This window comes from Phyllobates terribilis, unplaced genomic scaffold (genome assembly GCF_046119375.1).
Source record: "Phyllobates terribilis strain yellow unplaced genomic scaffold, ASM4611937v1 Scaffold_11__3_contigs__length_659146591, whole genome shotgun sequence".
NCBI lineage: Eukaryota > Metazoa > Chordata > Amphibia > Anura > Dendrobatidae > Phyllobates > Phyllobates terribilis.
The window spans coordinates 541,411,540-541,424,817 of record NW_027362771.1 but is presented as its reverse complement, the minus strand read 5'-3'; the positions used below and the strand labels follow the sequence as shown (position 1 = coordinate 541,424,817).

The following is a 13,278-nucleotide window of genomic DNA, read 5'->3' as shown; positions in this document are numbered from 1 at the left end:
GTTGGTGATTTTCCTGCTTATTGTGATGTCACATCGTCAGAACAGTTCTTTCTCTTCCACTCTGCTCTGCCGACGAGGCGTCACTGCTGACGTTATATTGATTGACCACTGGTTCAGCCTAACACAGCGGAGAGCCAGCTATCAATCAACATGACATCAGCAGTGACGCTCCGTCCACCGAGCAGAGTGGAAGAGAAGCAACTGCTCTGTTGACGTGACATCACAGGAAGCAGGACAATCGCCAGCAGGAGCGGTCAGTGACTGCTCTGATCCATGAGAGATATTCGCAGGGTAGCTCAACTACCTGCCAAAGAATGCTTATCCCCATAGAGAAGTAGCAAAATACAAAATTATCTTTATTAATCCTTACAAAATTACAATTCATAAAACATGTTAAAAGTGGAAAACCACTAGATGACACCACAAGACAGAAATTCTGAGTATAGCAGGAGGTAGATACAAGTGCATGTGAGCCATGTAGAATAATGTTTGCAATAAGTATTATACAGGGTGGTCCAAAAGTAGGTGGACAGAAAGTGTAATAAGGTTATGAAGGTTATGGAACAGTCACAGGAGATAAGTATCTCGAAATTCTAATGAATTAAGTTGTTCCCCAGTTACAGCAACAGCCTAATTCAAATGACCTTTATTTCCAACAAGATGGGGCCCCTCCACATAATTCAAGAGTAGTCCGCGAGTATCTTGATGAAACATTTCCTAATAAATGGATTGGCCGAAGAGGCCCACTTGATTGGCCGGCTCGTTCACCAGACTTGACCCCAATGGATTTTTTCTTTTGGGGAGTACTCAAGGACAAAGTTTATAGTCAAAAACCAAAAAGTGTCAGTGATTTGAAAAATTACATAAGAGATTCATTTCAAGAAATTAATACCCAAAGAGACTTGTGCAAAAAAGTTTGTCGAAGCGTAAGAGGCGACTTCAAAGCTGTGCAAATTGTAATGGAAAACAGGTTGAGCACCTGTGTTGATAAAAATTAAGGGCTTTTGTATTATTGTTCAGAATAAAATTTAATTGTCAATGTTATGCTTGTGTTAGTAAATATAATTTTATATATAAATCAAAATAAATGTTATTACTTTCTGGCCACCTACTTTTGGACCACCCTGTGTGTGTGTATAATATATATATATATAATTACAGTACAGACCAAAAGTTTGGACACACCTTCTCATTTAAAGATTTTTCTGTATTTTCATGTCTATGAAAATTGTACATTCACACTGAAGGCATCAAAACTATGAATTAACACATGTGGAATTATATACTTAACAAAAAAGTGTGAAACAACTGAAAATATGTCTTATATTCTAGGTTCTTCAAAGTAGCCACCTTTTGCTTTGATGACTGCTTTGCACACTCTTGGCATTCTCTTGATGAGCTTCAAGAGGTAGTCACCAGAAATGGTCTTCCAACAATCTTGAAGGAGTTCCCAGAGATGCTTAGCACTTGTTGGCCCTTTTGCCTTCACTCTGTGGTCCAGCCCACCCCAAACCATCTCGATTGGGTTCAGGTCTGGTGACTGTGGAGGCCAGGTCATCTGGCATAGCACCCCATCACTCTCCTTCTTGGTCAAATAGCCCTTACACAGCCTGGAGGTGTGTTTGGGATCATTGTCCTGTTGAAAAATAAATGATGGTCCAACTAAACGCAAACCGGATGGAATAGCATGCCGCTGCAAGATGCTGTGGTAGCCATGCTGGTTCAGTATGCCTTCAATTTTGAATAAATCCCCAACAGTGTCACCAGCAAAGCACCCCCACACCATCACACCTCCTCCTCCATGCTTCACGGTGGGAACCAGGCATGTAGAGTCCATCCGTTCACCTTTTCTGCGTCGCACAAAGACACGGTGGTTGGAACCAAAGATCTAAAATTTGGACTCATCAGACCAAAGCACAGATTTCCATTGTCTAATGTCGATTCCTTGTGTTCTTTAGCCCAAACAAGTCTCTTCTGCTTGTTGCCTGTCCTTAGCAGTGGTTTCCTAGCAGCTATTTTACCATGAAGGCCTGCTGCACAAAGTCTCCTCTTAACAGTTGTTGAAGAGATGTGTCTGCTGCTAGAACTCTGTGTGGCATTGACCTGGTCTCTAATCTGAGCTGCTGTTAACCTGCGATTTCTGAGGCTGGTGACTTGGATAAACTTATCCTCAGAAGCATAGGTGACTCTTGGTCTTCCTTTTCTGGGGGGGTCGTCATGTGAGCCAGTTTCTTTGTAGCGCTTGATGGTTTTTGCAACTGCACTTGGGGACACTTTCAAAGTTTGCCCAATTTTTCGGACTGACAGACCTTCATTTCTTAAAGTAATGATGGCCACTCGTTTTTCTTTACTTAGCTGCTTTTTTCTTGCCATAATACAAATTCTAACAGTCTATTCAGTAGCACTATCAGCTGTGTATCCACCAGACTTCTGCACAAAACAACTGATGGTCCCAACCCCATTTATAAGGCAAGAAATCCCACTTATTAAACCTGACAGGGCACACCTGTGAAGTGAAGACCATTTCCGGTGATTACCTCTTGAAGCTCATCAAGAGAATGCCAAGAGTGTGCAAAGCAGTCATCAAAGCAAAAGGTGGCTACTTTGAAGAACCTAGAATATAAGACATATTTTCAGTTGTTTCACACTTTTTTGTTAAGTATATAATTCCACATGTGTCAATTCATAGTTTTGATGCCTTCAGTGTGAATGTACAATTCTCATAGTCATGAAAATACAGAAAAATCTTTAAATGAGAAGGTGTGTCCAAACTTTTGGTCTGTACTGTATATATATATATATATATATATATATATATATATATATATATATATATATATATATAATATCGTCTTATCCCGTCTGTCTGTCTGTCCTGGAAATCCCGCGTCGCTCATTGGTCCGGCAGCGGCCAATCAGCGGGATTTCTGAAAAAAGATGGCGGCCGTTAGCGGCTCATCTGCGGGACGGAGATGCAGCCGGGAGATGACCGGCGCGAGGCACTCATCTCCCGGCCGGTAGCAGTAGAAGGACCCCGACCGCCGGCGCCACTGACCTCCATGCGGAAGGGAGGATCGGGGAGCGGCGCTGCGGGTCGGGATAGAATCATAGAATCATAGAATGGTAGAGTTGGAAGGGACCTCCTGGGTCATCTGGTCCAACCCCCTGCTCAAAGCAGGATTCACTAGATCATCTCAGACAGATGTCTGTCCAGCCTCTGTTTGAAGACGTCCATTGAAGGGGAACTCACCACCTCTCGTGGCAGCCTGTTCCACTCATTAATCACCCTAACTGTCAAAAAGTTTTTTCTAATATCTAATCTGTGTCTCCTCCCATTTAGTTTCATCCCATTGCTTCTAGTCTTTCCTTGTGCAAATGAGAATAAAGATGATTCTTCTACAATGTGACAGCCCTTGACATATTTGTAGACAGCTATTATACTTCTGCTGCGAGCGGCCGCTCATCTCCCAGCTGCTCGCAGCGGAAGTACCCGCACAGGCAGCGGCGCTGACATCCATGTGGAAGGGAGGACCGGGGAGCGGCACTGCGGGTCGGGATACTTCTGCTGCGAGCAGTCGCTCATCTCCCAGCTTCTCGCAGCGGAAGTATCCCGGTGACTACCTCTTGAAGCTCATCAAGAGAATGCCAAGAGTGTGCAAAGCAGTCATCAAAGCAACAGGTGGCTACTTTGAAGAACCTAGAATATAAGACATATTTTCAGTTGTTTCACACTTTTTTGTTAACTATATAATTCCACATGTGTTAATTCATAGTTTTTGATGCCTTCAGTGTCAATGTACAATTTTCATAGTCATGAAAATACAGAAAAATCTTTAAATGAGAAGGTGTGTCCAAACTTTTGGTCTGTACTGTATATGGTACTGGAAGAATCCGAGCATACAACCCCTGGCAAAAATTATGGAATCACCGGGCTCAGAGGATGTTCATTCAGTTGTTTGATGTTGTTGAAAAAAAGCAGATCACAGACATGGCACAAAACTAAAGTCATTTCAAATGGCAACTTTATGGCTTTAAGAAACACTAAAAGAAATCAATATAAAAAATAAAAATAAGGGTATTTTTTTTCAGACCAAGCAGAGGGAAAAAATTATGGAATCACTCAATTCTGAGGAAGATATGGAATCACCCTGAAAATTTTCATTTCCAAAACTAACACCTGCTTCAAATTAGATCTGCTCATTAGTCTGCATCTAAAAAGGAGTGATCACACCTTGGAGAGCTGTTGCACCAAGTGGACTGACATGAATCATGGCTCTAACACGAGAGATTTCAATTGAAACAAAGGAGAGGATTATCAAACTTTTAAAAGAAGGTAAATCATCACGCAATGTTGAAAAAGATGTTGGTTGTTCACAGTCAGCTGTATCTAAAATCTGGACCAAATACAAACAACATGGGAAGGTTGTTAAAGGCAAACATGCTGGTAGACCAAGGAAGACATCAAAGCGTCAAGACCGGAAACTTAAAGCAATATGTCTCCAAAACAGGAAATGCACAACAAAACAAATGAGGAACGAATGGGAGGAAACTGGAGTCAATGTCTGTGACCGAACTGTAAGAAACCGCCTAAAGGAAATGGGATTTACATACAGAAAAGCTAAACATAAGCCATCATTAACACCTAAACACAAAAAAACAAGGTTAAAATGGGCTAAGGAAAAGCAATCGTGGACTGTGGATAACTGGATGAAAGTCATATTCAGTGATGAATCGCGAATCTGCATTGGGCAAGGTGATGATGCTAGAACTTTTGTTTGGTGCCATTCCAATGAGGTTTATAAAGATGACTGCATGAAGAGAACGTGCAAATTTCCACAGTCATTGATGATATGGGGCTGCATGTCAGGTAAAGGCACTGGGGAGATGGCTGTCATTACATCTTCAATAAATGCCCAAGTTTACATTGATATTTTGGACAGTTTCTTATCACATCAATTGAAAGGATGTTTGGGGGTGATGACATCATTTTTCAAGATGATAATGCATAATGCCATAGAGCAAAAACTGTGAAAACATTCCTTGAAAGAAGACACATAAGGTCAATGTCATGGCCTACAGATAGTCCAGATCTCAATCCAATTGAAAATCTTTGGTGGAAGTTGAAGAAAATGGTTCATGACAAGGCTCCAACCTGCAAAGCTGATCTGGCAACAGCAATCAGAGAAAGTTGGAGCCAGATAGATGAAGAGAACTGTTTGTCTCTCATTAAGTCCATGCCTCAGAAGCTGCAAGTTGTTATTAAAGCCAGAGGTGGTGCAACAAAATACTAGTGATGCATTGGAGTGTTCTTTTGTGTGTTTGTTTTTCATGATTCCATAATTTTTTCCTCAGAATTGAGTGATTCTATATTTTTTTCCCTCTGCTTGGTCTGAAAAAAATTACCCTTACTGAGTACCACATTTTTAATCTTGATTTCTTTTAGTGTTTCTTAAAGCCCTAAAGTTGCCATTTGAAATTACTTTAGTTTTGTGCCAAGTCTGTGATCTGCTTTTTTTCAACAACATTAAACAACTGAATGAACATCCTCCGAGCCCGGTGATTCCTGAATTTTTGCCAGGGGTTGTATATGGCAAAATGTAACACTCACCCCAATATAATTATTAAACCATTTAAAGGATTATAGCTCAGTATCGTTCTTAACATACATGGCTAGAGACCTAAAAATATATTTATATACTCTGTATGGTGATACTATTTTTTTATTTCCATGACAACTATTAATTAGTTTTATCTTGTATATACAATACTTATTGCAAACATTATTGAACATGCCCTTCCATCTACCTCCTGTCATACGCAGACTTTCTGTGTTGTGGTGCCATCTAGAGTGGTTTTTATCATATTTTCTGAATTGTAATTTTGTAATGATTAATAAAGATAATAATTTTTGTTTTCTACGTATGGTTCCATGTGTACATTTTTTCATTGCATAGGTTAGCTACCAGCTCTGCAGTCTATCAGAGGTGGCCGGTTTCCTAGGCAAGGAGTGCGCACTTGCAAGATCTTTCCTTAAGAGTCTGCAAGTGCTGCTGTTGAGCTGTGCGGATTACTGGAATGCTCCTGAGCTCATCCAGTGCTACAGAGGGAAAGCTGTTTATGGTTGCAGCGTGGTAGGACATAGTTCAGACCAGTGTTGCCACCATGCCACTGGTGTGAACTCTCAGTCTTCAGGAGCGATGCCCTGCACAAAGCAAGGGATCTTGATGGTAGAGGAGCGTTGTGCTCCTGAAGATAGAACACCACAATAAAACTCATTGAATCGCCAACGATAGATACTGAAAAAAGAGGTTGGGATGTAGAAAGACTCCAAGAATACATAGAGCATGGTGATATACTATACCAGCACCATTATTATTCTTTAATTTACACACCTAATGAAGATTTTTTTCCCAAAAGGATTATACAGTGACAAATTACACCGTGGGGGCAGGATTACTCATGGGTGGAGTCTTCTTACTGTGGCTGATCCAGTGGTTATCACAAGGACATCAGTCAGGTAAGTCATCATACGTTGTATGCCCACCCTAGTAATTAGTACTGTTTTTTTTTATCTGTCACTATTTATTACCTCTTACCTGTGCAGTCCCTCATATCACTGCCCGCAGCACTGGTTGGACCCTTTAAGCTCAGGAAGTGATCACATATTTTAACATTATGCTATCATTTCCTATTGTGGGAAAATGATTTTTATTCAATGAGTTTAATAAAAACCACAAGATTAACCACAATGAGTAAACTAATCCTACTGCACTTCATATGTTTTGCCACTAGATGGGGATATAGTATTAGAGTTAACCCCTTTACTCCCGAAGGCTGTTTCCACGTTAATGACCAGGCCAATTTTTACAATTCTGACCACTGTCACTTTATGAGGTAATTACTCTGGAACGGTTCAACGGATCCCCCTGATTCTGAGAATGTTTTTTCGTGACATATTGTACTTCATGATAGTGGTAAAATTTATTTGCTATGACTGGTGTTTATTTGTGAAAAAATCGGAAATTTGGTGAAAAATTGTGAAAATTTCATTGTTTTCAAACTTTGAATTTTCATGCCCTAAAATCACAGAGATGTGTCACTCAAAATAGTTAAAAAATAACATTTCCCACATGTCTACTTTACATCAGCACAATTTTGAAACAAAATTTTTTTTTTTCTTAGGAAGTTATAGGGGTTAAAAGTTGACCAGCGATTTCTCGTTTTTCCAACAAAATTTACAAAACCATTTTTTTTAGGGACCACATCACATTTGAAGTCACTTTGAGGGGTCTATATGACATAAAATACCCAGAAGTGACACCATTCTAAAAACTGCACCCCTCAAGGTGCTCAAAACCACATTCAAGAAGTTTATTAACCCTTCAGGTTCTTCACAGGAATTTTTGGAATATGGAAGAAAAAAATGAACATTTAACTTTTTTTCACAAAATTTTAATTTAGACCCAAATTTTTAAATTTTTGCAAGAGTAACACGAAAAAATGGACCCCAAAATTTGTTGTGCAATTTCTCCTGAGCACGTCGATACCCCATATGTGGGGGGAAACCACTGTTTGGGCGCATGGCAGGGCTCAGCAGGGAAGGAGCACCATTTGACTTTTTGAATGTAAAATTTGCTTGAATAATTATTCGGACGCCATGTCGTCTTTGGGGAGCCCCTGATGTGCTTAAACAGTGGAAACTCCCTACAAGTGACACCATTTTGGAAACTAGACCCCTCAGGGAACTTATCTAGATGTGTGGTGAGCACCCTGAATCCCCACGTTCTTCACAAAAGTTTATAACATTGAGCCATAAAAATAAAATTTTCACATTTTTCCCACAAAAAAATTTTTCTGTTCCAAATTTAGCATTTTCATAAGGGTAACAGGAGAAATTGCACAAAACTATTTGTTGTGCAATTTCTCCTGAGTAAGCCGATACCCCATATGTGGGGGAAAACCCCTGCTTGGGTGCACGTCTGGGCTTGGAAGGGAAGGAGCGCCATTTGACTTCTTGAATGTAAAATTTGCTTGAATATTTAGCGGACGCCATGTTGCGTTTGGAGAGCCCCTGATGTGCATAAACAGTGAAAAACTCCCACAAGTGACACCATTTTGGAAACTAGACCCCTCAGGGAACTCATCTAGATGTGTGGTTAGCACCTTGAACCCCCAAGTGTTTCACAAAAGTTTATAACGTAGAGCAGTGAAAATAAAAAAATCTCTTTTTTTTGCACAAAAATTATCTTTTAGCCACAATTTGTTTATTTTCACAAGGGTAACAGGAAAAATTGGACATCAAAAGTTGTTTTGCAATTTCTCCTGAGTACGCTGATACCCCTTACATAGGGGAAAACCATTGATTGGGTGCGCGGCAGGGCTCGGAAGGGAAGAAGCACCGTTTGACTTTTTCAATACAAAACTCGCTGGAATTGAGAGCGGACACCATGTCGCGTTTGAAGAGCCCCTGATGTGCCTAAACAGTGGAAACCCCCCACAAGTGACCCCATTTTGGAAGCTGATGCCCCATATGTGGAAAGAACTACTGTTTGGGCGCATGCCAGGGCTCGGAAGGGAAAGAGTGACATTTTGGAATGCAGACTTTGATCGAATGGTCTGCGGGCATCATGTCACGTTTGTAGAGCCCCTAATGTGCCTAAACAGTGGAAATGCCCAACAAGTGCTCCCTTTTTGGAAACTAGACCCCCCAATTAATATATCTAGATGGGTGGTGAGCACCTTGAATCCCCAGATGCTTCACAGAAAATTTATAACTTTGACTTGTGAAAATAGAAAAAATCTAATTTTTTCCACAAAAATGTTATTTTACCAAAAAAAACATTTTTCACAAGGGTAACATGAGAAAGTGGACCCCAAAATTTGTTGTGCAATTTCTCCTGAGCATGCAGATACCCCATATGTGGGGGAAAACTATTGTTTGGGTGCATGGCACGGCTCAGAAAGGAAGGAGTGACATTTTGGAACACAGACTTTGATGGAATGGTCTGCGGGTGTCATATCGCGTTTGGAGAGCCCCTGATGTGCCTAAACAGTGGAAACCCCTCACAAGTGACCCCATTTTGGAAACTAGACCCCTCAAGGAATTTTAGATGTGTGGTGAGCACCTTGAACCCACAGGTGCTTCACAGAATTTTACAACGTGGACAGGTAAAAATGAAAAAAAGATATTTTTCCCACAAAAAATGTTGTTTTAGCCCCCAATATTTTCATTTTCACAAGGATAGCAGAAGAAAATGGACTCCAAAATTTGTTGTACAATTTCTCCTGAGTACGCAGATACCCCATATGTGATCGAAAACTACTTTTGAGGCTCAGTGCAAAGCTCAGAAGGGAAGAAGCACCATATTGGAGTTCATACTTTACTGGGCTGGTTTGACGGTGCCATGTCACATTGTCAGAGCCCCTAAGGTACGAGAACAGCAGAACTCCCCATAAGAGACCCCATTTTACAAACTACACCTCTCAATGAATTCATCTAGTGGGTGCAGTGAGCATGTTGACACCACAAGGGCCTCATATAATTTTACACCATTGGGCGGTGAAGAAAGAATAATTACATTTTTACCTCCAAAGTTTTGTTTTAGCCCCAGATTTTATATTTTCACATTGGAAAATGGGTAAAAATGACACCAAAATTTGTCGCTCAATTTTTGCTGAATGTAGAAATACCCCACATGTGGCTGTGCAGTACTGCTTAGCCACACGGCTAGACTCAGAAGGGACGGAGCGCTATTTGCCTCCTGGAGTGAAGATTTTCCTAGAATAGTATGTGGAATCCATGTACAGAGACCCTAAGTGCTAGAAGAGCAGAATCCCCCCTCAAGTGACCCCATTTTGGAAATTATACCCCTTTTTGAAGTTATCTACAGGTGTGCTGAAGATTTTAACTACATGGGTGTTTTCCTGAAACAAGCAGCAGTGGATGTTGTTGAGTGAAAATTGCAAACTGCCAGTGTAGTGACCAGTACGGTTATGCCCAGCTCATGCTTCTGTAGACACGCACCTGTAAATAAGACGGGCTCTTATCGCTACAGAAATGCCAAACATGTGGATGCTAACTGTGGTTTTGACACACTGTGGGGCTCATGTTGTGTTGAGCGAGTATGTTCTATTAACCCTTTCGCCGAGTATGCTCGGGCCGAGCTCCGAGTATTTACAGCTGCTCGGTGATGAGGTTAAATCGCTCCCGTGTGCATGATTTGCAACTGTTTGACAGTTTTATTACATGTGAGGAATGTCTATTTCTTACACATTCCTCACATGTAATAAAGCTGTCACACAGTTGCAAATGATGCACACGGGAGCAATTCAACCATATCACCAAGCAGCTATAAATACTCGGAGCTCGGCCCGAATGTACTCGGACAGAACATACTCGCTCAACCCTACATAAGGAAAGGGGACATTTGTATTTTGGGGGGAAAGGGCCATTTCGCTTTTCCAGAGCCTTTGTGCTACTAGTAACGTGGAAGCCCCCTATATTTCCGTTAAAAGATGGTGGACCTGAGTGGGGACTTGCTTTTATTGTGATCCAAAATGTTATGAAAAATGTTCCAATTTATCCTGCGCTCTACTCTGAGTACTGATATCAGGGTTTCCATTTAAATCTCCGAACGACGTAATTCAGATGAAGCCCCCAAGGGATCCATTCACTATACTGAGGCAGCAGAGTTACTCTGGACTCCGTCTGGCCTATGTTTAGCGGCGTCCTTTTTTTCAAAGGTTCACAAAACTGTTTCCGACGGCACTTTTATGCACTCCTAATAAAAAGATGGGTCACCGTAGTATCACAGGCTAGACAGCGTCCACGGTGCCTCCGCCTGCCTCATTACAGGCAATCTTCCACTGGGGGTTCTGTCTGAATCAAGTATTTTGAAAGACTTACACGGAAACCCCGGTGTAAGTGCTCAGCACAGAGCACAGGATAAATGTGAGCTGAGGCAGAATGAACAAATCAGCAACAGGTTAAGAATTTGTTTCAGTTATTTTTTACGCCGTTCCTCATGCGGTATAACTGATTAGATGACTTTATTCTTCGGGTTGGTGCGATTACAGCAATACCAGATTCATATCGGGTTTTTATGATTGACAGCTGTCACACACTAAAAGATGCTTTTTTTTGTTTCAAAGACTAGCTTTTGCATCGCCATATTTTGAGAGCTATAATTTTTCCATATTTCGGCCAACAGAGTCATGTGATGGCTTGTTTTTTGTTGGACAAGTTGATGTTTTTATTGGTGCCATTTTTGGGCACATGACATTTTTTGATCGCTTTCTATTTTACGATTTTTGGGAGGATGAATTAACAAAAAGAACAATTGAGAAATTGTTTTTTTTTTAATTTTTTTACGTCGTTCTGTGTGTGGTAAAATTGATAAGGCAGCTTTATTCTTCGGGTCAGTACGTTTACAGCGGTACCACATTTATATAGTTTTTTTCTATGTTTTGGCGCTTTTACACAATAAAAACTCTTTTATAGAAAAAATATTTTTTTTGCATCGCTTTATTCTGTGAGCTATAACTTTTTTATTTTTCGGCTGATGGAGCTGTATGGCAGCTTGTTTTTTGTGGGACAAGATGTCGTTTTCAGCGGTACCATTTTTATTTACATTCGCCTTTTTGATCGTGTTTTATTCCACTTTTTTTTTGGCGGTATGATGATAAAGCACAGTTTTTTGCTTAATTTTTTTTTTTATCGTGTTCACTAAAATTGTTAACTAGTAGACCGTTTTATAGGTCAGGTCGTGCCGGACACGGTGATACCAAATATGTGTACTTTTATTTTTTCATAATAATATTTATTTATGGGTACTATATATATATATATATATATATATATATATATATATATATATATATATATATATATATATATATATATATATATATATATATATATATATATATATTTTTTATTATTATTTTTTTATTTTATATATATATATATTTTAAAAATTCACTTTTTTTTTCACTTTCTGTCACTTTATTACTTTGTCCCACTATGGGACTTTCATTTTTTGGGATGCCTATGCTATGCGGGCTGTCAGCGCTGCATTGCAAGCAAGCATGTTTGATCATGCATGATCAAAAAAGCTTCCTAGTGTCTGGTGACCCGGATGTCGTCATGATGTCGACACCCGGATGTCGTCACTCCGATCCAAGAGCAGAGGGGCTTTTGTCTCTCTGCTCGCTTGCTAAATGCTGCGCAGCATTTAGGGGGGTTAAAGTGCTGAGAGCAGTGCAGGCACCGCTTCTGGCACTGAGTGCCGGGTGTCAGTTGTCAGAATACGCTGACACCTGGCGTCGATCGCGCCTGCACAGACTGTGTGCAGGCGCGATCTGTGAGACGTAATAATACATATCTAGTCATTAAGGCTCAGGGCACAGGGACATATTATTACGCCTCACATCAGACAGGGGTTAAAGAGTCATCATTTTTTTTTTATTTCATAAATCAGTAGTAGACATGAAAATAGGAAGCTTTGTAATATATCTTATCAGAGAAATCTTCTTATTTTTACTTGTGGACTGATCTTTCCCTCTCAATTCATGGGTAATGCCTATAAAATCTGTCTTACATTCGTTACTGAGATAGAAGATGACAGTTGGTGCTTTTGAAGTTTAATGGACAGAGGAGCTAGAGGAACACAGACATTCTGCTGCAAGCTCTCCTGAAATAACAATTACAGTTCTCCATAGAACTTTATAAGCACCAACTGTCATCTCTTATCTCAGTAATAGGAAACTCTGTATTCACGGAAGACACATGAATGGAGAATGAATGATCAGTCCATGAGGAGATAAAATCGGATTTCCCTAATAAAATATATTACAAAGCTTTTTATTTTCATGCATAGTATTGATTTATGAAACAAATAAAAATAAAATTGATCAACGGTTACCCTTTAAATTGATCACAAGTTGTTCGTACTCTTCAGTTTTTGGCCAGGTCCAGACAGCCATATTGGAAATCGGGCCATTTGTGTCCACAAATTGCGGCTGTGGCTGGTTTCATGTACAGCTCCGTGTACTCGTCCACGTTGCAGATGGCTACCGAAGCTGCCTTTATATTGCATGCGTTATTCTGACCCGTAGAACATTCATCGTGTATATATTATGTGATTTGTTTACAGAGCCTCAAATTCCCAAATCTCAGAGACGGCCGGAACAGAGGAGTCCTCACAAGGTAATCTTACCGGTATTTGGTTTTCTATGTCATTTCCAGCTGCTCAGCCCCACCTGTGTTCCAATACCAGA

The 13,278-nt window shown here is 40.3% G+C and overlaps 1 protein-coding gene across 5 annotated transcripts in view; it reads left to right on the top strand.

Annotated features, from left to right (window-relative positions):
- Positions 1-13,278, top strand: part of PNPLA6 (patatin like domain 6, lysophospholipase) — a 105,180-nt gene that overhangs the window by 11,096 nt on the left and 80,806 nt on the right. For all 5 annotated transcript variants that reach the window (XR_012251352.1, XM_073653888.1, XM_073653885.1 and 2 more), the window contains exons 3-4: positions 6,418-6,517; positions 13,155-13,207. Coding sequence is in view for 4 of the 5 variants with exons in the window: in XM_073653888.1 (XP_073509989.1) it covers positions 6,418-6,517; positions 13,155-13,207 (153 nt within the window). In the remaining variant the exon portion in view is untranslated. The remainder of the gene's footprint in view (positions 1-6,417; positions 6,518-13,154; positions 13,208-13,278) is intronic.